The sequence below is a fragment of the Pseudopipra pipra genome, chromosome 6 (assembly GCF_036250125.1).
Source record: "Pseudopipra pipra isolate bDixPip1 chromosome 6, bDixPip1.hap1, whole genome shotgun sequence".
Classification (NCBI taxonomy): domain Eukaryota; kingdom Metazoa; phylum Chordata; class Aves; order Passeriformes; family Pipridae; genus Pseudopipra; species Pseudopipra pipra.
The window spans coordinates 41,379,889-41,403,283 of record NC_087554.1 but is presented as its reverse complement, the minus strand read 5'-3'; the positions used below and the strand labels follow the sequence as shown (position 1 = coordinate 41,403,283).

Here is a 23,395-nt window from a genome sequence, read left to right as displayed (position 1 = left end):
TATAAAACATAGGAAAATTCCTTTCCCTCTCAGACGATAAATGGAAGTCTGATTTCCATGGAACGACGCCTTCCTGGGCAGCTTGATCGGGGCTTGGGAAGCAAATGCACGTGAGGGACTTTCTCACCCCTGTACCACAATCATCATAGTTTCTTATTTTGTCTTTCCACATATGTTTCTCTTGCGTCACTGGAAAAGCATTGGAGGTTTTTGGCACCCACAGGAACACCTGTGAGCTTCCCCACAGCAGCTCGTGCTCAGCGAGACCCCCCAGGCCTGGCAGCTGGGGACTCAGCACTGTCCCCACTGCTCCCCAGCCTTTTCTGGGGGGCTGCTCCCAGTTCCCACCTCATCTTTCAGTCACTCCCATCCAAGTAGTTTCTAGCAAGAAGTGTTCTTAAGCCATTTTCTAGTGCAAAAATAAATTATATCAGACCCTGAGGCTGGAAAAGCCCTGCTCTCTGTGGGGATACAGCAGCTCTGTGACCATGGGAGCAGATGATGATGACGATGATGCACAGAGATGCTCGTGAATGCCCAGAGAGGCTGTGGGAGATGCTCTGGGGGCGGCAGGGGGTACTCTTGCTGAGCTCACACTGCACCCAGCTGAGGTGATGCCGTGCCTGGGAGAGGGTGAAGAGTTCCGCGGGGAGCGCTTGCCTCTCCCCTCTCAGCCACAGCCGAGCCGATCGGTATGCGAGTGCTGGGCAGGCGGCCACGTGTGGCTGGAGGAGGGCCAGCTCCAGCTTGTGGGCCCAGCGGCTCCGCTCTAATGGGGAAGCCTGTAATCCAGAGGGCCTTGCCGAGGGCGGGGGAAAAGAAACTCATTCAGCAGAGGAAAGTGCCTGACAGCGAGCTCCCTGCCAGGCTTAAGTGGTGCACCCATTTCACTGGCTAATCAACCAGGCACGGGGCTGATCCCTCGAGTGATACCATCTCTGGTTCATCTCTGCTCTGTTTGGTGTCACCTTCCCCTCTGATGGGTGCAGTCAAAGGAGTTCCTGTCAGCACAACTTTTTACTGTCTTAATCTGCATCCTTGGTCCCACTGTATCCCAGTGGGGAGCTGTAGTGAGAGGGCCATGCCAGCCTCTGACCCCAAACAGTTGTCCCTCACGCTAGCTCTGCTGCTACTGCACCAGCTGGCTGCAGTGGACAGGCGCATGTTTCCTCTGCATCCCACAGAAGCCTGATCTGCTCCTCTCTCCACAGTGCACCAACCCCCTGCCAGGGCTGACCAAGCTGGAGGACTGCTGCGGTAGCGTGGGGCTCTTTTGGGGTGCAGACCAGTGCCTGGCCTGTCCCCCCCGGCCAGGTGAGTACTGCTGCTGGCCGGGACAGCATGAGAGATAGCCCATATCCTCAATGACCAAAAATGGTCCTGCTGCCTCCTGCAGCAGAGGCAGGGAGCAGAGCTGCGGGTCCCACCTGCATGGCTCTCCTTGGCCCAAGGCCCTTGGGCATGGGCATCGTGTCCCTGGTGAGTGCAGAGCCATGCTGGCTGCTGCCCCAGACCAGCAAAGGAGCAGTGCTCTGGTTTGGGTGCTGAGCCCAGGCTCAGTGCTTTCTACCTAAACCACCCCTGCAAAACCCCACTGTGGCTGATGGTTCCCACCGTGCTAGCCCCACTCAGAGGAAGAAACATGAAAAAAGCAGCCGTGATTTTAGGAGGTGCAGTTCTAGGTTGGAGGAGGAGGTTGCAGACTTGGCCCTATAGAGTTACGGGCTTGCTCTGGGCCCGACACGGGCTTGGCAGGGACTCTGGAAATAACACTACATCAAACAATTGGCAGGAGTGCACTCAGGGTCCGTTCCAGGGGCACAGGCGTCCAGCTCTGTTTCTGCTGCACTTGGGAGCTGGATGGACTGATCCAGCATGAGACGGGGATTCCTCAGCCGCTCTGCTTGGAGTGCTTCATGACTGGCACAGGCTCTTGCACTGTGGCCCTATCCCATGTTGTGGGAGAAAGGCTGTGTAGAAGGACTCCTGGATGGAGGGGAGACAGCCCTGTGGGCACAGTGGGTACAGCATCCAGTGCTGACTGGGTCTGGTGTGGGACAGGGCGTACTTGTCCAGTGTAACATGGACAGGGAGCTGCTCACCTCTCCCCTGCCTGCCTGGCTGCCCTCTTTCATTGCTGCCTAGCTGCCTAATCACATCTATTCACTGGAGCAAAGGACTAAAGAAAACAAACCCCATGGTTCGGGAGACTTTTGACTCCTGAGTGTAGGTATCCAAGGTGATAAGTTTTGTGCAAGCAAGTGTGGCATTGGCAACTTCTAGCTTCGCCCAGAGGTTGTCCTGCTCACTTACACACATGTTCCCAAGAGCTGAATTTGTGTCTCATTATCCTCTCTCAGTTCAGTTCCTCCTCAGCCAGGGGAGGGCTGGCTGAAGCCAAATTCCTTGCAATCACAGACGAGGTTGTCAGCATCCTGGAACCCAGTCCAGATCTGGGGAGCTCTGATTGGTGTCATCTTCTTGCGCTACATGGCTCTGCTGTGGCCTTGGCCATGCTACTGCTTGCCTGCCCTCGCCCATGTGCCAGCCCCAAAGGAGCCCTGGGCACATGTGGTATGGGGGTGACCATGGGGTTTGAAGGTTCAGCACAGACAAGGAGATGCCCCACATAGGCTTTAGCCCCCTCTTCTTTGTCCTTGAACTTCACACCCCCACTCATGGCTTTCTCTTCCCCATCCCACAGCAGTGTCCCTGTTTCTCACCCTCTCTGTGATCTCACCATTAGAAAGCAGAGGGGCCACTTAGTACTTCAGTTAGGCTGCAGGTGGCTGCAAAAACTCTGTACCTTCTTTCTCCTTCTCCATGCCAGGATGCAAGGTATTACTCAGAAGTCAGAGCTGCAGCAGTGATTTGCTCTGCTGGACTTAAAGTTTCAAAATGTGTCTAATCATGGGCTTCTAAAATGTGAAAACAGGCACAAAATACCCCCATGTCCTCCTTGCAATCAGCCAGCCAGTAGAGCAAATGCACTTAAGAAATGGCTCCTAGCTACCAGCAGGGCCCACTTTCACAGCTCAACACATGCCTTGTGTCCCAGAGGCAGTTGAAACTCAAGGCAAGTTGTCACTGCTGATCTTCATTGAATGGACAGATGCTTGTCTGGCTTTTTTTTTCAGATTAATTTCATGGATGTATGAAAAATGTATCCCTGTGGGTCTTCTGTATTCCTCTGCCCCAAGAATATCCCATTTTCAGTCCCTCTGGCTTTGGGTGATAAAAGTTCCTCATTGGAGACCTAATGGCTCTTGCTGGATTTTGTTAGGAATTCAGGCTAGTTAAAGGGGCCGTTTTCATCCCGTTTTAATCATGTGCAAGTATCTTCCTCCTTCAGCTACCTCTGATTGACTGCCCCATAACCAGCCCCCCATGCAGGAGTCCACACAATGCAAGTGCAGGGAGTTGTAAGGCAGACACTTGATGGAGGCAGCCTAAGAGAGCCCGGCTGCTGTGGAGTGGGAAGCCCAGGTGGATGGCATGCCTTTCTTTGGCATGCTGTCTTCACACACAAGATATCTGACCCCAGAGCGGAGTCAGGGAAACAGTCCTTTCCCAGTGATCTTACTTCTTTAACAGAGCCACTGAGCACTGTTACCTCTCATTGCCTTGTGCCTTGTTTGCCGGGGCTTCCAGTTCCACGCCAGCATGAAGGCATCACTCCACATACTTCCTGCCTGTAGACTACATCCGATGCTCACATTCCTTCTGTCTTCTGGTCTTGCTGACCTGTGTTGTGCTCACTCAGTCACTGGGCTGTAGTTCAGTGTCTTGTGCACAGAGATAACATGTCCAGGGGATGTTTCCAGCTTTCTTAGCACTGTGATCTTCAGAGAGAACTCCTTGCTCTTGTGTGTCCCGGGGAGGCGTGCACCAGAGCAGACTTGACAGCACTGGGAATTTAATTACAGCAACTAGAGACAGAAATGGCAGAAGCTAGTTCAGTGTAAACACTTACAAATGTACAGAAGTGCAGCCAGGCAAGAGCTAGACAAATGGGGAACTTGTTTGGATTGACTGTCTGCCCGAGACAGTGATTGTTAGTAGAGTCTGGATTCGTCCAGATGTCTCCATCGTCTGCAGCTTTCATGTTTGGTACATGTTTGTGTGTGGAAAGATATCAGAGAAGAAGAAGAATAGGAGGCAGGCTTCTGTCTGAGCAAACTTACCATGACCAATCCTCACTATTTTTTGTGTTTTGCTCAGCATCAGAAAAGCCAAGACACTCAAATGCTTTGTTGCATCCTAATGGGACCATGTTAAAAGCTGAGTTCAAAATTGAGGGTTGACCTGGCCAGCGGTCTCTGTAGTGAGTGTTACTTTACTCTCAGAGATTTCCTTAGGCCCTGCTCAGGCTGTGTGGTTTGCTGCTGGGGAGGGTGTATGCTGTTCAGTCTCTTTAGAGAAGTGGGTACAGAGATGGATGTTCAAGCAGGCTATAGTAGAAGACTCTGGGAGTTGCTGTTGCTCATGCAAGTGACAGATGAAGATAGGAACTCCCAGGATATGTCAGAGACAGCCTTGGGAGAAGGGGGAGAACCAAGAGCTTGCTCCTTGAGCTGTTGGAGCAAAGGCTGTCATCTGACCCATGAAAGAAAGAGATGAGCCAGAGGCAAGGCCCTGGAGGGTGGCAGGACACCTGCATGCTGTCATGAGGCTGCAGTCCTTCAGCTGTGGTTAGAGGTGGCTGGATGAAATGTGTTGTGTTGCAAGATAGAATAAATCAGATGGAGACATCCAATGACCCTCACACGGCTTTATTTCTTGGAGGAAGCAGTGGAGCACACACTGAAAGGCTAGAACAGAATGATAGGAGCAAATGGGAGCTGTAAAGTAAAACTTGGAGAAGGGTGATAGTAGGAAAGGGGAATTGGAGGCTGAGGAAGCAGCTGAAGTAGAGACACTTGGATGTGGCTGGAAGGAAGCTCAGGGACCAGCAGGGTGTTTAAGCAGTGCTGGTGAGAAACCTGCACTGAAGCAAAATCCTGTCCTGTAGCAAGCTCAGGATGTGGGGCTAGTACCAGGCACACTGCTGGGCAGAGCTACTCCTGCTTGCCTGCCAGACCATGCATTATTTTGGGGTATACAGTGGTCTGTGGAGAAGAATATGTTGGAACAAGGATAAGAGATGGTCCATGGAAACTAAACCCAGCAAGACGAGAGCTGCAGGTCGACACAGACCCTGTGGCAGGTGTGGATTTGGACACTGGTGTCCCTGAAGGCTTGGCCCTTCTCAGGCACATGGGGATAAAGGAAACTAGTAGCAGAGAGTTCTGCCCAGAGGGGTTCACAGTCCTGCTCTTCTACCTCCTCCCTTACTGTGAGACTATACACCTCGGCAACCAGCAGCACTGCAAGAGAAGCCCAAACCAGTGATGAACACTGCCTCCAGTACTGCCCCAAAGCTACAGGTCTCACCTTTCTCTTCAGGTTTGGGAGACTTTCTGGGTGCAGGAGTAAACCTGTATCTTCCAGGTCCTGATTTTTCAGTGCCCCTGGCCCCCTTTTTCCAGCTACAGTCAGTCTGAGCATGGGCTGGGCTGTGCACCCACTGGTGTTGTTCAGTGCAGATCTTCCTGCACTGCTTTCTCTCTTCCTGCTTATGGGTTTTAACTGCATTAAGAAACAAGTCTTTGAAGGCTATTGTTTTGTTTTTATTCCCACTCCTCGTGTTTTTTCAAGTTTTTTGTCCTGGAGAAAAGTTTGAATTTCACTGGAAAGTTGGATCTTGCAATGTCTGGCTTGGCATCCGCAGCACACCCCAAACGGACCTCCCACTGTGAGAGGGGTGGCAGCTTAACCATGGAGCTGTCATCATCAGAAATACCGAGTGGCTCTGCAAGCTGCACGCTCCCCTGCGCTGTGCCTGCAGGCATTGAAACAGCCACAGGAAGTCCCTTGAAAATCAACCCCTTGGTCTGCTCCTGTGAACAGACTGGGGAGGATACAGGGAAAAAACCCTGGAAATATGGGAAGGAGGCTATGGAGGGGGTTGGTTTTGCCACTGTTACCATGTACCACGGGGAGTCTGTCCAGGACAGTAAAGAAGGCCTGGAGGTGGCAAAAGAAGTTGAAACTTCTGCAAGGTTGTGCCAATACCACAGAGAGCAATGCTTAACCTGGGAAAGCACAGCATTTTCAGGACTGCCTTGTTCTGCACAGTGCTTGTTTTGCTCATCATTCATGTGTAGCATTGTGGTATCAGCATACAGCAGCACGTTGTTGCAACAGTGGGGGTTTTTAGGTACAGAGGTATCTTGTCCCAGCTGGAAGCCACTGTGGGAGCAGAATGAGGATCTCTCTGTTGAAACATTGAAAGGCAATTAGGAATTACCAGAATCTTTTCCCTTCAAGCATCTTTTTCACTGTGAAGATCTTTACTGACCACGAGTAGAAGTAGAGGGCTTAGTTTTGTATTGCAAATGACTTTAGTATGATAGATGGAAAGAGTTGAAAAAAATGGGCTAGCTTTCAGCAGCCGGGCATTTCCTCACTTCTCATCTGACTGCAGGTTTGCCTCTTCCCCTTTTAACAAAGTGATATTGGCTGGACTAATGAATGTATTATCTCATCCTACAAACATTGGCTCACTTCACTCTGTTGTGGTTACCACCACTAGTAGAAGTTTTCCACTGCACCATCACCCTGAGCTTCTTCAAACTGTTTGGGGAGCCTGGACTCTGGGGTAAAACCTTTTCTCTTGGGAAATGATGCAAAACTAGCCTAGCTGCTTAAAGGTCATCCGACTAGGCTACAAAATCCCTCTACTCAATTTCCATGCATTCGTTTCCCTCTTATTATGCTCTGCTTGAGTATTTTTCTAGCTAGGAACAAAGGTGCTGGTGGAAGTCCTGGGCTGTAGATGCTTCGCACTCACCTCCTTCCTGAGTTTGTGAGCATGTTGCATGCACGTTCCTTTGTGCAAGCCTGGCCCTGACAGGGATGCCCAGTGCCTGCAGAGCTTGAAGAAAGTATCAGTGGGTGGTAGAAGAGCTGGAGGGAGCAATGAGGAGAATGGAGAGGCAGTCCCTGTGTGCAAGTACCTGGTGAGCACATTGCTTTGGCACAGCACCCACAGGGCTGAAGTACCCCAGAGGCAAGGCTCTGAAATCACCTTCAATCACCAATCAATGACCTTCAATCAGTAACCAGGACTCCCTGCCCTCAGCAAGCCTGAAGTCCCTCAGCCTGACAGATGCAGCTCAGCTGCTCCATCCCTAGCCTCAGGCTCTGGGAGAACCATTCCTGGAGAGAGTGTAGACAGACAGACAGATACAGGAGGCTGGGACCCCCATCTCTGAATGCTGACAGATTTCTATCCTCTCTGATCATCAGATGAGCTTTTTCCCTTTGCTGGGTTCCAGAGGAATAGCCTCCTAAGTCAGTCTGTCACTCCTGCCAATTGCATGAGAGAAGGTTGGATGTCGATCCCCTTTGCAGGAAACTCAGGTGTCCTAGGTTGTGTCTTTCAGGCAGTTTTAGCCATCTCTAGTGTAGTTCAGTAACATCAGAGCTTGTGGAAGGAAATGGTCCTCTACTCAAGAAACCAAGTACAGAGCTGAGAGTTAATAGCTTACACCCTCCTGTAGCCACACCCTGTCTTCCCTTTGGCCAGGTCCTGACAGAAAGAGAGCAGCCTCCATCCACTACTTGAGAAATGTCTTAGTTCCCCTTGGTACAGAGAGATCTGCTCACATTACATTCCAGTTATTCTTTGCAGGGAACATGGGTTTCTTTGCAAAGTTAAGGCATTTGTCCATAGCTTCACAAGTGATTTGCTGAAGTAGTAAGTTGCAGGTTTCTGCAAACTGGAGTCATATGAGTGCTGAGGTGGCACAGACCTGCACACTCACCCACCCACCACTGGCATTTTCTGCCTTGATCTCTTCCTGGCAGCATCTGGTGGAGGGATGCTGCAGTATCTGTTTCTCCGCAAAGGCTTTTCAGAGAGGGAGCACAGCTCTGACACGTCATCACTGTTTGATCTCCAGCATGCTTGGCTTCCTCTCAGAGAGCTCACACATAACAATGCTGCTTCATTTGAGCATCTGTTATCACACTGTGCTGAGGTTGGCAGATGCTTCCAAGCACAGTTAATGCCTGTCGGCAGCCTCAAGCCCACAGGCTGTGGTACCTGGAATCCCACCAGGGTGCTGGGCTTGGAGCCCATAAGCCACAGGTTTGCTTTTACCTTCCCAGAAGGCTAGAAATGTGCCCAGCGATTCCCAGTATCGCCAGTAGCTTCTTTGACCCTAACATCCAGATATTTGTTAGCTTACAGTTCATGATTGAACTGTTAAAGGGGATAAATAGATTTTTTTTGGTCTTTGTCATTCGTTCAGTCACTAAGGGTCAATCTGCATACAGAGAACCTTGTAGCTTTATTTAATATACCTGAGGAACCCAGGCTTTCTATTCTTCTTCCTGGTACGGGCTGGTAATAGCTTGTTCTCACGTCTTTTATTTCCTAAGTTCCTTTATCCTAGGAGGCTGGTTCCTAACTTTTGCCTTTCAAGAACTGTCCTAGAATGGCTTTAAATTGCTTTATAAGGTTCAAGTGTCGAGGACAAAGAGTTATGGACATACCTGTTCTCTGCCCCCAGAGTGTTGTTTGTGTACTTAAACTTTGCAGGCTCTTACCAACCATTTCCTGCTGTAAGGATGGTCTCAATTTGCCCCTGGTTCTTGAAAGCTGCAATGCATTAGGAATCTGCCAGACCCTCAGTATGACTGTTGCCATGGAGGCCTTTCCACGTATGACACCAGGGAGTGAGCTACTGATGCTGGACAGGAGGAATTAAGAGTGGTGGGAATACAGAGGGACAGTTACTTACCAGTTGCATGCACATCTTGTTCCCAAGTGTAAGATCTGGAAAACTAAGAAGAAACCCCACCCTGGGAAAATCCCAACCTTAGGCAAGGCACCCTTCTTCCTACCCCACCCCATGCTTACTCACTTCCCAACTCATCCACTCCTGGACTCCCTTTTTGTTGCTCCAAAGTACAGTGCCTAAATTTTACTTCCTTGGAATTTATGGGTCACATTTTACTTGCCTTTAAAAATTTTGGAGAGATTTAATTGTGTGTGTTATAGGCCATTTTGAAACCCACAAAACTATTTTAAGCAGCAATTTGAATTTTTCTTTGACAAGAGGGATTGGGGCAGGAAATCACATGCAGCAGAAAAAGGGGGAAATATAATAAACAGGCCGTGAGCTATTATTTCAGCAGCTTCTCAATGACCTCAGCCATTCCTTTCACTCCGATCCTCCTTGTCATGTGCCACCTGGCTATCCGGGCTGACCTAGAAGTAGCTGAAGTGAGACAGTGGTATATATAAAGTAGAGGCAGCACCTCTGGGTCAACAGGTTGGCAATTGTCAAGCAGCATAAGACACTACATGAGAAATGTGGCTGCTCCCACCTTTCCCTCTGCCCTGGGAGTCATCAGAGGCAGACCTAGGGGGGACTTTTCCCCTCTGCAAGGAGGGCAGAGAGAAGGGAGGATGCTGGTGGCTGGCTCTACTGCCAGTGTCCCACACTGTTTGCTTTTCTTCCCAGCACGCCCTGTGATTGAGAATGGGCAGGTGGAATGTCCCCAGGGATACAAGAGGCTGAACCAGAGCCACTGCCAAGGTAAGGATGCTGCTTTCATCTCTCTCTCTCCTTCCCACATCCCCTGTCAGAGTTGTAATTATCTACACAAGTAAAATACAATTATCTAACTCCCCGATACAGATCTGCAAAAACATGGCTTGTAAAAATCTCTGTCCTTTCGTCAGGAGTGAAAGAAAATCAGGTATCACTGGATTACATGACTCAGCTGATAAACACAGTCAGCACATAGCTGCGCCAGCACAAAAAAACTCACCTGTTAAGCCCTACTACCGCAGTAAGGACTCGTGTTTGTGCTCTGCTAAGTATGAGTGTAAAAACACTTCTCCTGTGGTCTGAAGCAACAGAAATTCTCTTGCCTAAAAATATTTGTGAAGGTTGTCAGCTTGTCCAGTTGTTCATTTACAAGTGGGTGAGTGCCATAAAAGCAATTCTTTCTATTCTGAGTGTGTCACTAGTCCATACTGCAAGGCTGCCTTGCCTGCCCCGTGCTGCCAGGATTGATCCATTTCTCCCTTCCATGGTCCCTCAGTTCCATATGAGGAAGGCACCATCTTTCCGCTTTGCTCTCTGGTTCATGTTTATTTGGCATCTCTTGGATCCACACTGCTTGTGTTTTTCCGTGCTCTGACTGAAGAATAATTTTGTGGTTCTCTTCTTGTGATTCATGATAAACTGAGAGGTGTCATCTCGCAAATGCAGCAGGGAGCCATGTCCCTGGCCGTGCAAACCCAGGGCTGGCAATCCAGTGACTCATCTCATTTAGCTGGGACTTTCCACCATGCTTACTTAATTAATGATTCAACCTCCCCACATTGTCCTAGGGGAGAACTTTCGACAACACAACAACATCTGTTCTCCTTGGTGCTCAGATCTCATCCCTTTATGTGGCCACAGACAGTGCTACATGTGTTATGAGGAGCTACTAGGAGACATCAAATTGGAGGAGCAGAGCAGCTGGAGAGACTTGTGTCAGCAAGCAGAGACCTGAAGTGCCTGCTCTGGATTTGTGCCCCTTCTGGAGCAGGGAGAAGCTCAGAGGAGCAGAGGGAGATGGCAGTATAGATTTGGGTAGGAAGATGTTTTTCCACTGGAAAAAGCATGAACCAGGAATTCATGCCTCTGTGTGCTCCTTCGTAAGCTGGGCTGGATAAGTACTGTTCTGCAGACACTACTACCTCCAGGATTTTTCCCATCTCTGCTGTTGCGGTGGGATGTCTGTCAGGAAGCCCAGTACCTCACTTCAGGGCCCAGAGGGAGCATTTGGGCTGACAGATGTAGGAGAGGCTACACAGGGCCGCCTTTTGCCAGGCCCGGTAGGAGGGGAGACTACCTGGCTTTGCAGGCTGTTGTCAAAGTACTGTTGACTGGAGGATGGCCCTGGCAGAAGCCCACTTTCTTCTGTTCAGTATGGACAGAAAGGGTTGTCTTTGGTGCCTTCCAGCAGAGGAACAAATGGTTCATCTCTGCAGGATCTTCTTTCCTTTCCTTTTCTTGCTGCATCCCATTGGGCAGGAACAAGGCTGCAAGGAGTCTGAGTTGAGAGTGCCTGGCAGATCCAGCCAGGGAACCTCTCAGTGCTGCTGGAACCAGCAGGAAGAATGGAACTGGAAGGGATAATGTGGACCACACACTGGCACCTCGGTGTCCATACATCCATATGTCCTTGGAGTCCATATATATATTTGGTGTCTGTTGCTGACTGGGGTCCTTTCTGCTCACCAAGTACCAGGGTAAACCAGCCTGAACCTTTCCACCAACAGGCTGCCTGACTCGGTATGACTGTTTCTGAGGAACACTGGCTTGTGCAGGGTGGGAAGAAGCAGCTGAAAGAGCATACAGATCTCACTTTGGGGTGCCTGAGGCCTCTTCTTGTGGGCTAGCCCTGGCCCTGGCATGCTGCAGGGGGTAGGAGTGCATAGCTCTGAGTGCACCTGACTGCTTCTGTTCCCAGTGGGAACTTCCACTGTGGGTGGGTCCTTTTCTGACAGCAGAATAGATGGGGTTAGACTAAGGCTGGTATGTGGCCCTGTTTTGAATTAAGCCTATAAAGCCTAGCCCTTGGTGCTTGTTTGTTTTGTGCACTCATTACTCCAATCCCTTCAAGCCCTTTGCTTATATGGAGACAAGCGCTTTGTCCAGTTGGTGTGTCGAAACAACATAACACTCTGACCATGCTGGGGAGTGACAGGGATGAGCTGTGAGGTTCCTCTGGAGAGCCCTAGTGTCTTCTCTGAGTAGAGTTCCCAGCTTATTTGGGGTCTGGCCACTGGTTGTTCTCAGGAACTCTGTCCTGTGCTTGGTACAGAGCAGGAAACCACTGCATTGTGCAGCCAAATCCTACTCCTCCCTGGCCTGCTGCAGATTCCTATAGCGTTGATACTTCTCATTGACTTAGCCTCTGGCTTGGTCTTCTTGGCCCTTATATGTCTCAAACGTGTATGGGGCAGCTGGTGGGATGAATGAGGGAGTTTAAGAGCACAGGACTGAGGAGGACTTCTCAGGCCAGTAAGTCTGAACTTCAGCTGTCATTGCTGGCTGAGACATCCCCTTTCCACCAAGCAGTGATGCTTTGACTCTGAGGAATAAGGTAGTGCTGGGAAAGCTGTTCCTGTGTCTTCCACCCCTTCCATCTTCAGACAGTCTCTAGAGCACCACTGTGTGCTCTCAGGGCACCTGAGGTCACCAGGGCCTTGTTCACTGCCATTGGGACTGCCCTGTGTCTTTGGAAAATGTTTGGCATGATGCTGCCTAGCATCATGTCTTGGCAGCTCACAGCTGTCCTGTGAGCAGTGAGTGTGCCCAGGTTCCTCCCACTGCCTCCTCCCACCTCTTAGCTTGTAGTATGTGTTCCTGTGGTTTGTCCCAGAGCGGTGTTGAGGTTGATCCCACTCCTGCCACTCTGTGCTCTCATTCGACTCTTCCTGCACTGCTTGTGCCTCCTGACACAGCAAAGTTCATCAGCATTTTACTTTTCTGGGCCAAGCTGTTTAGTGAAGATTTAATGCTACATCAGTTCATGAGGAGGGCTTCCTCTTCACTCTCCACCTGAAAATTGCCCACAGCTCCCATTTATGTACCTTTTGCCAATCTCTGTCTTCTCTGGCTTAGCTCATACGTTCCTATATGTGCTGAAGGAAAGTCTTTACTGCAGGCCAAATGAGTGAGCCTAATGGTGTTTCCCTGGGATAAACCCACCTTCCTTCCCAAAGACTGTGTCTGATGCATGCTGAATCAGGGTCAGTGGCAGAGCTTGAGTCAGGTCTTGAGCTTGGCGACTTCCTACTTGCTCAACTTGTTCCTAGAAGAAGATGCAGTGAGCCACAGCCTAGCCAACATCTTTCTCCCTCTGGATGGGATCAGTCACTGCTCTCCCTGCATGCTGGCACCGAGTTTCTTAACAAGGATCATCCACGGATGATGGCTCCATACAAGCAGGACCAGAAATCAGGAGAAAGAACAGGACTCATCATTCCTGGCTTGCAAACAACAGCCATGATGGCTGTACAAATGACCCTAACAGAGTGGTTCACCGTAGGGGCCACGTATGTTTTCCACAAAGACCGTGAAGCAGAGCAGTCATCTACAAGCCATTCCTGCAGCTGCAGTGAGCAAGCTCTGCACTGCAGATGTGGGACTGCTGTCACCACAGAGGTCCCCACCATGCTGTTTGGTGCAGAAGCTGCCTTAGACACCAGCCCAGCTGAGACCCCCTTGGTCTGCAGCACCTGAATGGGAGGCACTGCTTAGGGAGGGGGTTTAGTTCACCCTCAGCTTCCTCACATCTCACAAAGCTCTCTCCTCTCCTCTCCACAGATATCAACGAGTGCTTGATGCAGGGCCTGTGCAAAGATGCCGAGTGTGTGAACACCCGTGGCAGCTTTCGTTGCACCTGCAAGCCTGGCACCATGCTAGACCCATCCCGTAGCCATTGCATCTGTAAGTGCTCCAGGGAGCTCATCAGTTTGGGAAGGGACTTGAGCGGGAAACCATGGCTGAGTGGATGCTGCAGTGTGCTTCACATCTGCAAATGTAGTTGAGTTGTGCTGTTCTGCACTTGTGTGCAGAATGGGTACCAATCTTGCATTATCCTTCTCTATGGACTTCACATGGTCCCTGCAGTGGCTGGAGGGAATGTGCCTGTGGTGTGGTAGCAGAGGACACAGCCTCCTGGGATGAGAGAACTCCCACAGGAGCTGGATTTACTTGGGGCTGACACTGCTGGGTGAAAGGCCTGATGGCTGATGGCCAGGGGGTGTTCTGGAGAGAAGTCAGGGCAGCCCTCGAGCAGGATGGGAGGCACAGGCAGAGAAAGGGGCAGGAGGGAGAGGTGTGTCCCCCCCATTCTTTCTTTGGAGAGCACAGAGCTTAACCTCTGGCACTGACACTGCTGTTGTGTTTCAGCGGACAAAGCAGTGTCGATGGAGCAGGGGCTGTGTTACCGCTCAGCAGCCGGAGGCGTGTGCACCCTTCCCCTCTCCCACCGCATCACCCAGCAGATCTGCTGCTGCAGCCGTGTCGGCAAGGGCTGGGGGGAGAACTGCGAGGAATGCCCTATGCCTGGCTCAGGTGAGACGTGCCTGCATTGGCTTTGCCTCCTTTGGTTAGACTGCAGACTGGGTTTGCCTGAACACAGACAGCTGCAGGACCCAGAGCTGAGCAGTGCAAATGCTATCCTGTGAGATGGGTACAGCAGCCCAGGATGCAGACCTGATAATACTGGGAAGATACAGAAATCCCTGATGGAAAACCACTCCAGAGGGAGTGGCTGTGCCAGAGGGAGAGCACAGCCATGTCTGTGCCTAGCTTTATTCGACAGCTCTTTTCTCTCATACATCTTCTACTGAGAAGAAAGCCAGGTGAAGATGAGTTCGGTTTATCTCAGCATGAGGTCGAGTGGAGGGTAAAGCACCAAAATCCTCAGAGATCAGAAAAATTTTCAGGTGGTTTGTGCAGAATATCTTGAGTGACGTGCAAAGCGCTCAGCCTAGAGGTACCCTGGGTTCACTTTTATCTTCTCCCTTGCTCAGCTTGGACCTCCCTGTGGCATGATCCCTTCCTAGCAGTACTTACCATGGGAAGAGATTTAGTTTTTGGGGTCTGGGAATGCCTATTAGAAACCCACCCTGCTCTGTGAGTGCATTACTTCTGCTTGAAGTATCCACCCACTGCAGCCCAGATGTGTTCCAGTAAGGATTTAACCCTTAGAAATTGCAGAAAATGATAGGATAGGGGAAACTGGCACCTGCATTCACATACATGCCTGTCCATTTTCACTCCTTTATTCCACTGTACCACTATCATGTCTGGGTGTGGTAAGCCAGGTGATCCCTACCATAGTCTCTTCCTTCTAACCTCTGACCTCTAAAGTTTTGATTTTATTTTCCTTTACAGAGGCCTTCAAGGAGATTTGCCCAGCAGGACATGGCTACACCTACTCCAGCTCTGATATCCGACTGTCAATGAGGAAGGCAGAGGCTGAAGAGCTGCCCTTCAGCTTGGAAGAGCAAGGGGAAAACAGCAACTGGACTTTAGATTGGACAGCAAGGAGACAGCAACTGCAGGACAGCCTGCGTGGGAGCATCCTGGAGGCATTCCCCTACCCTGGCACCTCAGCAAGACAGGGTAGTGTGAGGTCTACTGCTTAAACAGCTCCATCTGGGCCTTTAGCAAGGGTTGAAAAATTCTCAAGTCCTGTCATAGACTACAGATGGACTTCTGGTTGATAAAGACTTTCTATAATTATATGACTATAGCATTCCTAAGGCATAAGGCACCATGTCTTCAAGCTTTTGGAGAGAAGGTTGAGTGTTTCAGACTCCTGCAACTGCATCTTTGCAGTTGGTGCTGAGTGGCCAGGCTGCCTCCACTAGGACCTCAGGTCTGCATGGCAAGCCCCGCACTCCAGTCCCTGGGCTTTTGTCCAGCTCAGCTGGAAGGCAGTGTGGCCAAATGCTTGTGCCAGTACTTGCTGGAGCGGAAGCTCCTAGGTTCTACCCAGTGCCAGGAGTCCAGGTGTGTTGGCTTTGGGAACAAGGCCTTGTGGAGGAGCATGAGGGACTGAATGGCAGGGTCATAGAGGTGGGGTGAAGTTAGGACAGCCAGGGTTTGAGGAAGACACCTATCTGCCTTGTTTCTACTTACCATGCACTCTTTCCCTTTCCAGGTGAAATTTCTCCTGCCATGCAGGTGAGTAAGGTATGTCTTGCTACACCTGGGTGCATCCAATGGTAGCTTGATGGGCAGGAAGCGGAGTGTCATAAAAATAAACCGAGAGAGGGTAGAACTAGATTAGATATTAGGAAGAAATTAATTTACTGTGAGGATGGTGAGATACTGGAACAGGGTGCCCAGAGAAGTGGTGGATGCCCCATCCCTGGAAGTTTTCAAGACCAAATTGGATGAGGCTTTGAGCAACCTGATCTAGTGGGAGGCATCCCTGCTCATGGCAGGGGCATGGAACTAGATGGTCCTTAAAGTTCCTTTCAGCCCAAACTGTTCTATGATTCTGTTCCTGCTCACATTCTTTTACTGTTTACACCAGGCAGGTGTGTGAGTTAAACATGACTGTAGCCAGTTCTACACTGCATATCACAGGGTTTGAAGCTCTAGACAGGAGACTTTATCCACGATGGACTCGGTCCTAAAGAGCAAAAGGGTGAATTACAGAAAGGATCTAGCCCACTATAAAAGGACACCAAGAAGAATTTTGCTTTGAAATTCTAGTCTGTGCTGCAAATTCAAGTTTGCCCTGCTTTCACTGGCTTCCATGAATATCAGCTGTACTTACACAGCTGAGGTGTGGGCACTCACACCCTGCTGTCAGCCTGGCCTGGCTGTAGGGCTGATAGGGTAGCAGGATAAGGGGAACTGCTGCAGTCTGCTGGGACATGCTCCTCTCATTGAGCCCAGTGTTGTGCTCAAGCCCAGCTCACAGGCAGGTCTCCCTGTACTGGGGTGAGTGCAGCAGAAACATCAGGGGAGCAGTCGGGGCAGGAGTCTCTTGCACTGGCTTGTCTGTATTCACCCTGGCTGATGGGAGCAGCCTGGGGACTGATTTTCTGCCAGCCTCTTCTAGAACTGGGTTTCTTTATTGTGAGTCGCGCTTTAAAAATGTGTGCTTCTTGATCCCTGCTGTCAGTAGAGGTTCAGCCATGTCTCTCCTGAGCATCTCTGTGCCCTCTTGCTATAGCAGCTCATCCCTCAGAACATACTTTTAGCCCGTATGAAAGAGAGCATAGCGCTGCCATTGTTGCTGCTTCATAGACATGAAGTGACTTGCCCATGTGCATGTGAGAAATCTCAAGACAGAGCAGAAATTTGAACCAAGACTTCCAAATGTGAAACAGAGTTAATCTGGAATTTATGTTGCTCAGCTGCTGGTTTTGTTCATCCATTGTGGAAAGCTCCCTGGAGCAGAGACTCAGGTTGTGCTCCAGCATTTCCTTTGTCAGCCATAGGTTTGCCAGGAGGGGATGCTGAGAAAAAGCTTCTAGCACCAAGCATCTTTCTAGTAGGCAGCACTCTTGAGGCAGGCAGAAGTAGCAGCTGTCCTCAGTAGCAGCTGTCCTCAGCACCCCAGAGCTGCCAGTGACAGTGACAGTATTTACCATGCCTGGATGACCTTCTTGGCCACCTTGGGGAGGTGCCTACCTGGTACCAGTGCCTTGGGTCTCACCTGTATAGTTTGCTGGCTTGGCCTCTCTGTGGGCAGCCCCCCAGGCATGGCATGGAGCTGTATTTTGCCCAGGATGATGTGCTCAGGACAGAGTGGCCCTGCCAGCTGCACCTGGCTGTGATGCTTCTCCTCCCAGGATGGTCTCTTAGGGAACAAGAGGAGCCAGGAGGTGGGTGGGAAAATGTCTCAGGGATACTGCATCCCTGTTTCATGCATGAGAATTGAGGCAGTCCTATATTTCTGTCCCTCAGGGCACTGCTGATGCCACTGCAGAGCCTGACACACACAGAGGTGAGTGCCAGGCTGGCGGGAGGGCAGGGTGCTTGTGGGGAAGAGAACAGGGCAGTGAGAAGGGAGGAGAGTGGGGAGACTGGGAGCTGCCTCCTCTGCATAGAAGCCCCCAGTGGGCAGGATGGGCTCCTGGCTGGGCTGGCTGTGGGGCAGTGCAGAGAACCCCTATCACACTGGGGTGGCTGATGTGGGGCTGTAGGAATGTGGGGAGGTGATGAATATCCTGCAAGGTGGAGGACACTGTGTTAAATAATAAGGTGATAGTGTTGCTGCAACCACCCTGCATCCCCTTCCCGTGAGCTTTTTTGGGGCTATGGTTGCAGGGCCACCCAGCGCAGGTGAACCTTGGGCATGCACCTCTGCCTGTGATCAGGGGTTTGCCTCACCTCTCTTCTCCTTCCACAGCAGAGGAAGAGGAGTTCTGGCATGGTCCTCCCCAGCCTGGCCCCATCACCACCTGGGATGCTGCTGCTCCAACACAGGTGCCAGCACAGGGCTCAGGTGTGTGTGTCCACCACTCTTGGGCATTTCCTGCCTCTCTTTGCCTGGTACTACAGGGAAATGATGTCCTAAGCTCTGCCCAGGGGCCCTCTCCCTTCACCAGTCTGCTTGTCTTCCCATACCCCCCCCCTTGAATTCCCAAAGAAGAGTCCCTGCCCTACCACCCTGGGGTGTTGTCCCAGCCTGGTCTCACCTGCTGCCAGGCAGGGAAAGCTGGCCGGCCATGGGGAGACAAAAGAGTGATCCTGTATGGGAAGTAAGGTGTTTGGCTCTCTGAGCCCTTCCCTGCCTGCAGCTCCCTTGCCCACGCAGCAGTGGCTGCCGAGCGGGGATGGATCACGCGTCCGCTCGGGTGGCTTTGGCCCCGTGCCCCCCGTGGCGTGAGCTGACTCATCGGGAAGAGGGAGCACACGGGGAGGCATGTGGCTCCCGGGGCGGCTTGTTTACTGCGCCGGAAACAAGGGCGCTGTTGTTCCACGGTTGCTCAAGTGTCTGGGAGTGTGGCCCCTGCCCCGCGCCGGGGGCTGGAGCACCTTGGGGAGCAGGCCTGGCGGAGGCACCTTGCTGAGGAATGCATCTTCCTCAATAGCCTTTTGTTTGGGGTTGGGCTACCCCCCCAGCCCTGGCTGGCTCGATTCCGAAGGGTGTGTGGTGCCCCGCTCCCCTCCCACTACCGTCCGTGCTCTGCTTAGCAGGGTGATGCAGGGGAGGAGGGCTCTGCTGTCACCCCAAAAGGAGCCCCATCACAGGTGCCAGGCTCTGCTGCCAAGGCATGGGGCTGCAGGCTTCCTCACCACCCTTATTTGGGGCCAAGGTACAGGTGTGCAGTACAGGGGACTGGTCATCCCAGCTGGGCTCAGCCCAGAGTAGCTGTAGGTAGGGTCTACTGTGTCTCCTGTGCAGCCCTGCGGGTGCAGGCTGCCTGAAGAAGCAGATGAGCAGGCTCAGCATTGCTCTCCAAGAAGGGGAAAAAACAGGCTCCTGGCATAGTACTGGGGACAAAAAGCAGACACTAAACTCTGTGCACCTTTTGGTGCTGCCCCCAACTTCATGCTCTCTCCTCCCAGGGGTCAGTGGCTGTGCCTCTTCACCCCTCTCCTGTGGAGCTGGTACTTGTGTTCTCACTCCAGAGGGATACAGCTGTTCGTGCCACCCTGGCTACACCTTGGACCCCAGCCGCCTCCACTGCATTGGTAGGTTGTCACCTGTTCTGCCTGCTGGGCCTCAACAGACTATTCAGTCCTTCAGGCTCTTGGGGGAAGGTTTTCTGGCAGCTCTGCTGAGCCCCTGCCCACCTGGTGCACTGCACGGCTGGCAGGGGGATGGCAGTCAGCTGAAGGTGGTGACTGCCTGTCTTCCTTCCCTGCCTGGGCACAGATGAAGATGAGTGTCTGAAAGACTCTTGTGCTGGAAGAGGTCGCTGCATCAATAGTGTGGGCTCCTATTTCTGCCTTTGTTACTCTGGGTACACCCTGGCTGTCTCGGAGGGCAAGCAGAGCTGTAAAGGTAAGTGGTGTCCACCTGGCACAAGGCTGCCACCTCCCCAGAGCTTCTCTGTTCTCTCACGCTCTGTCATGAATGTGCACACACATATGTGTGCACACAAAAATGCCCACCTGCACACCCTCCCTTCCCACAGCTGTCCATGGACAGCTTGATCCATGGGGATTACCTTCTCCTACTTGCTCAGAGACAGGACCTTGCCCATGATGATCTGGGCAGGAGTCTGTGATGCCAACTCTGATCACTGCTTTGTGGCAAGGAAGTGCTAGGACAGATGAGGGATGGAGGAGAGTCCTGGCACTGGTCCCTTGGGTAGAGCCATATGCAGGTGGAGCAGGTCCTCACTTGCACCCAGCCTTCCTGAGGTTGGAGGGGGAAGACTCAGGGCTGTCTCCCTGTCTATTGCCAGACCGAGATGAATGTGAGCAGCCTTCTATCTGCCGAGGACAGCGATGCATCAACACCCCTGGTTCCTACCACTGCCAGTGCAAGGAGGGCTTTGCCATGAGCCCCAGAGGACAGTGTGAAGGTGAAGCTTGCTGCCCCCTGTTCCCCTGCCCCTCCAACCCACCCTCTGCATGAACACTTCATTTCCTCATCACTCGCTGCCTCCTCCTGGAAGGGAGGTAGGACACCCCCATGTTGGTCTGCCAACTCCCCAAGGGCTGCCTGTCCTCTCCTCTGACTGCAGAAGGAACAGGCTCTCCTGGGTAGAGGGATGTGCCTGATCAAAGGTTCCCCTTTTTTAATAGCTCATCTCCATCATAGAGTGGGAGGCTATTTCAGGAGGCAGTACAGGAAACAGGGCATGCACAGATTGCTGCTCCCCCCCTCCCTTCCCCTGAACGGCCTCCAGAAAGCACTTGCCTTAAGGACTTCCTGAGTTGGAGGTTGCATCCTAATCATAGTTATGAAAGGCTGTGATGAAACAGCCCTGCACAGATGTTCTCTGATCCCTTTCTCTGCCCATGCACATTCCTGGCCTTGACAACATCCTTCGGCAGTGAGTTGTGCTGCTGGCTTATGTCAGCCCTCAGGCATGGGCGTAGGATCCTGAGTGATAAGTGGGGCCATAGAAAGTGTTGCCTAAGCCCCAGCAAACTCATCTCTGCTCCTATTGGGCATCACTGTGCCCTGGAGGGGAACTCTGGGGATCCAGCTGGAGAGGATACACTGGAGAACGCTGCACTGTTTATCTTTGGGAGCCTGAGAGGAGTGTGTTTCTTGGCAGATGTCAATGAGTGTGCAGATCACAGCTCTTGCCCCAATGCGAGATGTGTCAATACTCTGGGATCCTACAAGTGTATCAACTGTGGGGATGGCTACCAGCCCAGGAACGGGAGATGTGTTGGTAAGAAACTTGGGCTGCCTCTGGGAAGCATCCTTGCCCCCCACAGCAGTGCTTCCTGCAAGCCTCTAAAGGAGCAGATGCACAGGCCATCTGCACAGGATGGCAGGAGGCCAGCCTGCGTGGCCAGGGCATCATGTCCTCATGGCTTGCTTGGCAGGGAATGCAAGCACCCTCCCATACCATGTTGTCTTCTGCTGTGTCACACAGATACGGACGAGTGTCTTGTGGAGGGGACTTGTACTCATGGACGGTGTGTCAACCTGGATGGCTCCTTCCGCTGTTCCTGCTACCGGGGCTACAAGGTGGCACCTGATGGGAAAAGCTGCCAAGGTACCAGGGAGCCATGAGTTCAGACACTCTGAAGTGTCACACGGTCCAGAGATTTCCCTAGACTCTTCCTGAGCACTTGGCTCTGCCTGAGTCCTGGCCACCGTGCTGGCTGGTTACCCCAACACATGTGACCCTGGTCATGGTTGCTCTGCATCTTTTCTACTCATCTCACTCTCCCTCATGTGCTTATGCAGACATAGATGAGTGCACAGCCCAGGCTGCCTGTCCTTCTGGACTCTGCCTCAACACTAAGGGCTCCTACTCCTGCATGGCTTGTGACACCAGCTATGCTGTCTCTAGAGATGGCAGCATGTGTGAAGATATCCCTTTCCCAGGACAGAAGGGCAGGTGCTGGAGGGAATGAGAGGAGAGACATTGCCATAGCTGGGTTACTGGTGGGGCAATAGGACTTCAGGTTTCAGGATCCTTTTCCAGCTCTTTAGCTTCCTGTTCACCAGAGAACATGGAGGGGTGCGAGCAGACATCACCTGGAGCACCAGGAAGGTGATTTTCCTCACACAGGAAAGGGATGGGGGGAAGGATTCATTGATAAGACTCCTGGACTATTGATGATCTAGGAGGTGCTGACAAAGGCCAGAGGAGTACAGGAGGCCTGGAAACATTGGCAGAGAGTTGTGTGTGGTTCAGTTCAACTGTGTGCCTGGGAGCATGAACCTCAAATGTAGGTCCTCAACAGAAGGAGAAACCTTGGATCCACAGCCCACGGACAGACTGTGGGCAGCCAGGTTTCATAATTTTTACCCAGCCCCTAATGTAACTTGGACGTGTTTAAAAAGGAAAGCTTAGATCAAGGGCTCTGCCTGATCAAGGTATGCTGTCAGAGAGTTAACACCAGCATCGATTTGTGTTGGTTGTAGTGCTGAGACATGAGAGTGCTGCAGTCCCTGCCTTTCAGCCTGACTGCCCCAGTATAGGCAGGGAAATTCCCTCCCTGGTGGCTGCCCTTAGGGGTTGTCCTGGGCTTAAGATGGTTTGAATCGAGCAAGGGAAGGGAGAGGGCAGAGCTGGCAAAAGTATTTGTTTAAAGATTGGCCACGTGCTGAGAATTTCTCTCTAGAGCACTGCAGAGCTCTGCAGCCCGCACGTAGCTGGCAAATTGAGGATCTTGCCTTCAATGTGACTCTCAGAAGGATCCCCCTGCATGTGGGCCTCCAGTGGGGGAGGAGAAGGATGTTTTACTCCCATTATTCTTCTCTGTTTTGGTATCTGAGAAAGCCAGTGTTATATGAACTTATTTTCCAATTGATTTTTGGGTGCGATGGAAGAAGCATTGTGATGTCTTACATCTGCCCTTCCCTTTTCCCAAGACTCCACATGAGCCGCCCCATCTCAGGCACCTTGCCCCAGCCGTTTCATGAGGGCGCCTTATCAGGGTTTGATACTGTTTAGGTCATACTGACCTGATGGCAGGATGGCATGTTCTTCCCTGCCTTGGCTGGTAGCCTTGTCTGTGGATTTAGGTTTCACATTTGAAAAATGATAAGGGTTTTGTAATATTGTTTTGGTAAATAAACTAGGTTTTGGTTCCTCTCCAGAAGAATTCAATAATATTTCTACTTTCAACCCTTTGAGACTGAAAAGCTGGGAATCCTGCCCTGAAGTGGTAGGGAGCAATGCTCATTCATGCTTGTGGCATGCTTAGTGCTCTGCAAAGGGGAAAAGGTCCCTCCCTGCCCCCAGGAGCTGCTTTAGCTCCTGTCAGGGGAGCAGTGTAGAGCAGGACTCCCTCCACTAGCGTGTCTTTTGGTGCCTGCACACCAGCCCATCCTTCTGACTACCTGTGTTTTCCAATGCTTGCCCCTGCCTCATGGGCCCCAGGCAGCAGCAGTCTGCTGGCATCTCACATGAGGAAGGGAAGGTACCCCTTCCTCCTCTGCTGTGAGCAAAATCCTCAGAATGCCAGCAAGCTCTGGCCAAGGCCTGGGGGAGTTGGGTGGGAGAGGGTTTGTGGGGAGCTCTGCAGTTGGGTAAGAGCTGTTGTAGGCCCCTGGACAGCTCTGCCATGAGAAAGATGTTGTAGGCAAGTCTGGCAGGTGGGAAAGCGGAGCCTCAGTAAGGCTGGTGCTGTGTTAATTTGCTGATGTTTGCTCT

At 51.7% G+C, this 23,395-nt stretch overlaps 1 protein-coding gene across 6 annotated transcripts in view; it reads left to right on the top strand.

Annotated features, from left to right (window-relative positions):
• LTBP2 (latent transforming growth factor beta binding protein 2) overlaps positions 1 to 23,395 on the top strand; it is a 69,967-nt gene that overhangs the window by 35,190 nt on the left and 11,382 nt on the right. For 3 of the 6 annotated variants that reach the window (XM_064658744.1, XM_064658740.1, XM_064658746.1), the window contains 13 exons: positions 1,212 to 1,314; positions 9,576 to 9,650; positions 13,446 to 13,568; positions 14,034 to 14,198; positions 15,024 to 15,254; positions 15,796 to 15,827; positions 17,559 to 17,598; positions 18,004 to 18,099; positions 19,167 to 19,292; positions 19,477 to 19,605; positions 20,012 to 20,131; positions 20,834 to 20,953; positions 21,161 to 21,283. In XM_064658744.1, coding sequence (XP_064514814.1) covers positions 1,212 to 1,314; positions 9,576 to 9,650; positions 13,446 to 13,568; positions 14,034 to 14,198; positions 15,024 to 15,254; positions 15,796 to 15,827; positions 17,559 to 17,598; positions 18,004 to 18,099; positions 19,167 to 19,292; positions 19,477 to 19,605; positions 20,012 to 20,131; positions 20,834 to 20,953; positions 21,161 to 21,283 — 1,483 coding nt within the window. The remainder of the gene's footprint in view (positions 1 to 1,211; positions 1,315 to 9,575; positions 9,651 to 13,445; positions 13,569 to 14,033; positions 14,199 to 15,023; positions 15,255 to 15,795; positions 15,828 to 17,558; positions 17,599 to 18,003; positions 18,100 to 19,166; positions 19,293 to 19,476; positions 19,606 to 20,011; positions 20,132 to 20,833; positions 20,954 to 21,160; positions 21,284 to 23,395) is intronic. The other 3 variants (XM_064658743.1, XM_064658742.1, XM_064658741.1) reach the window with 3 other exon arrangements.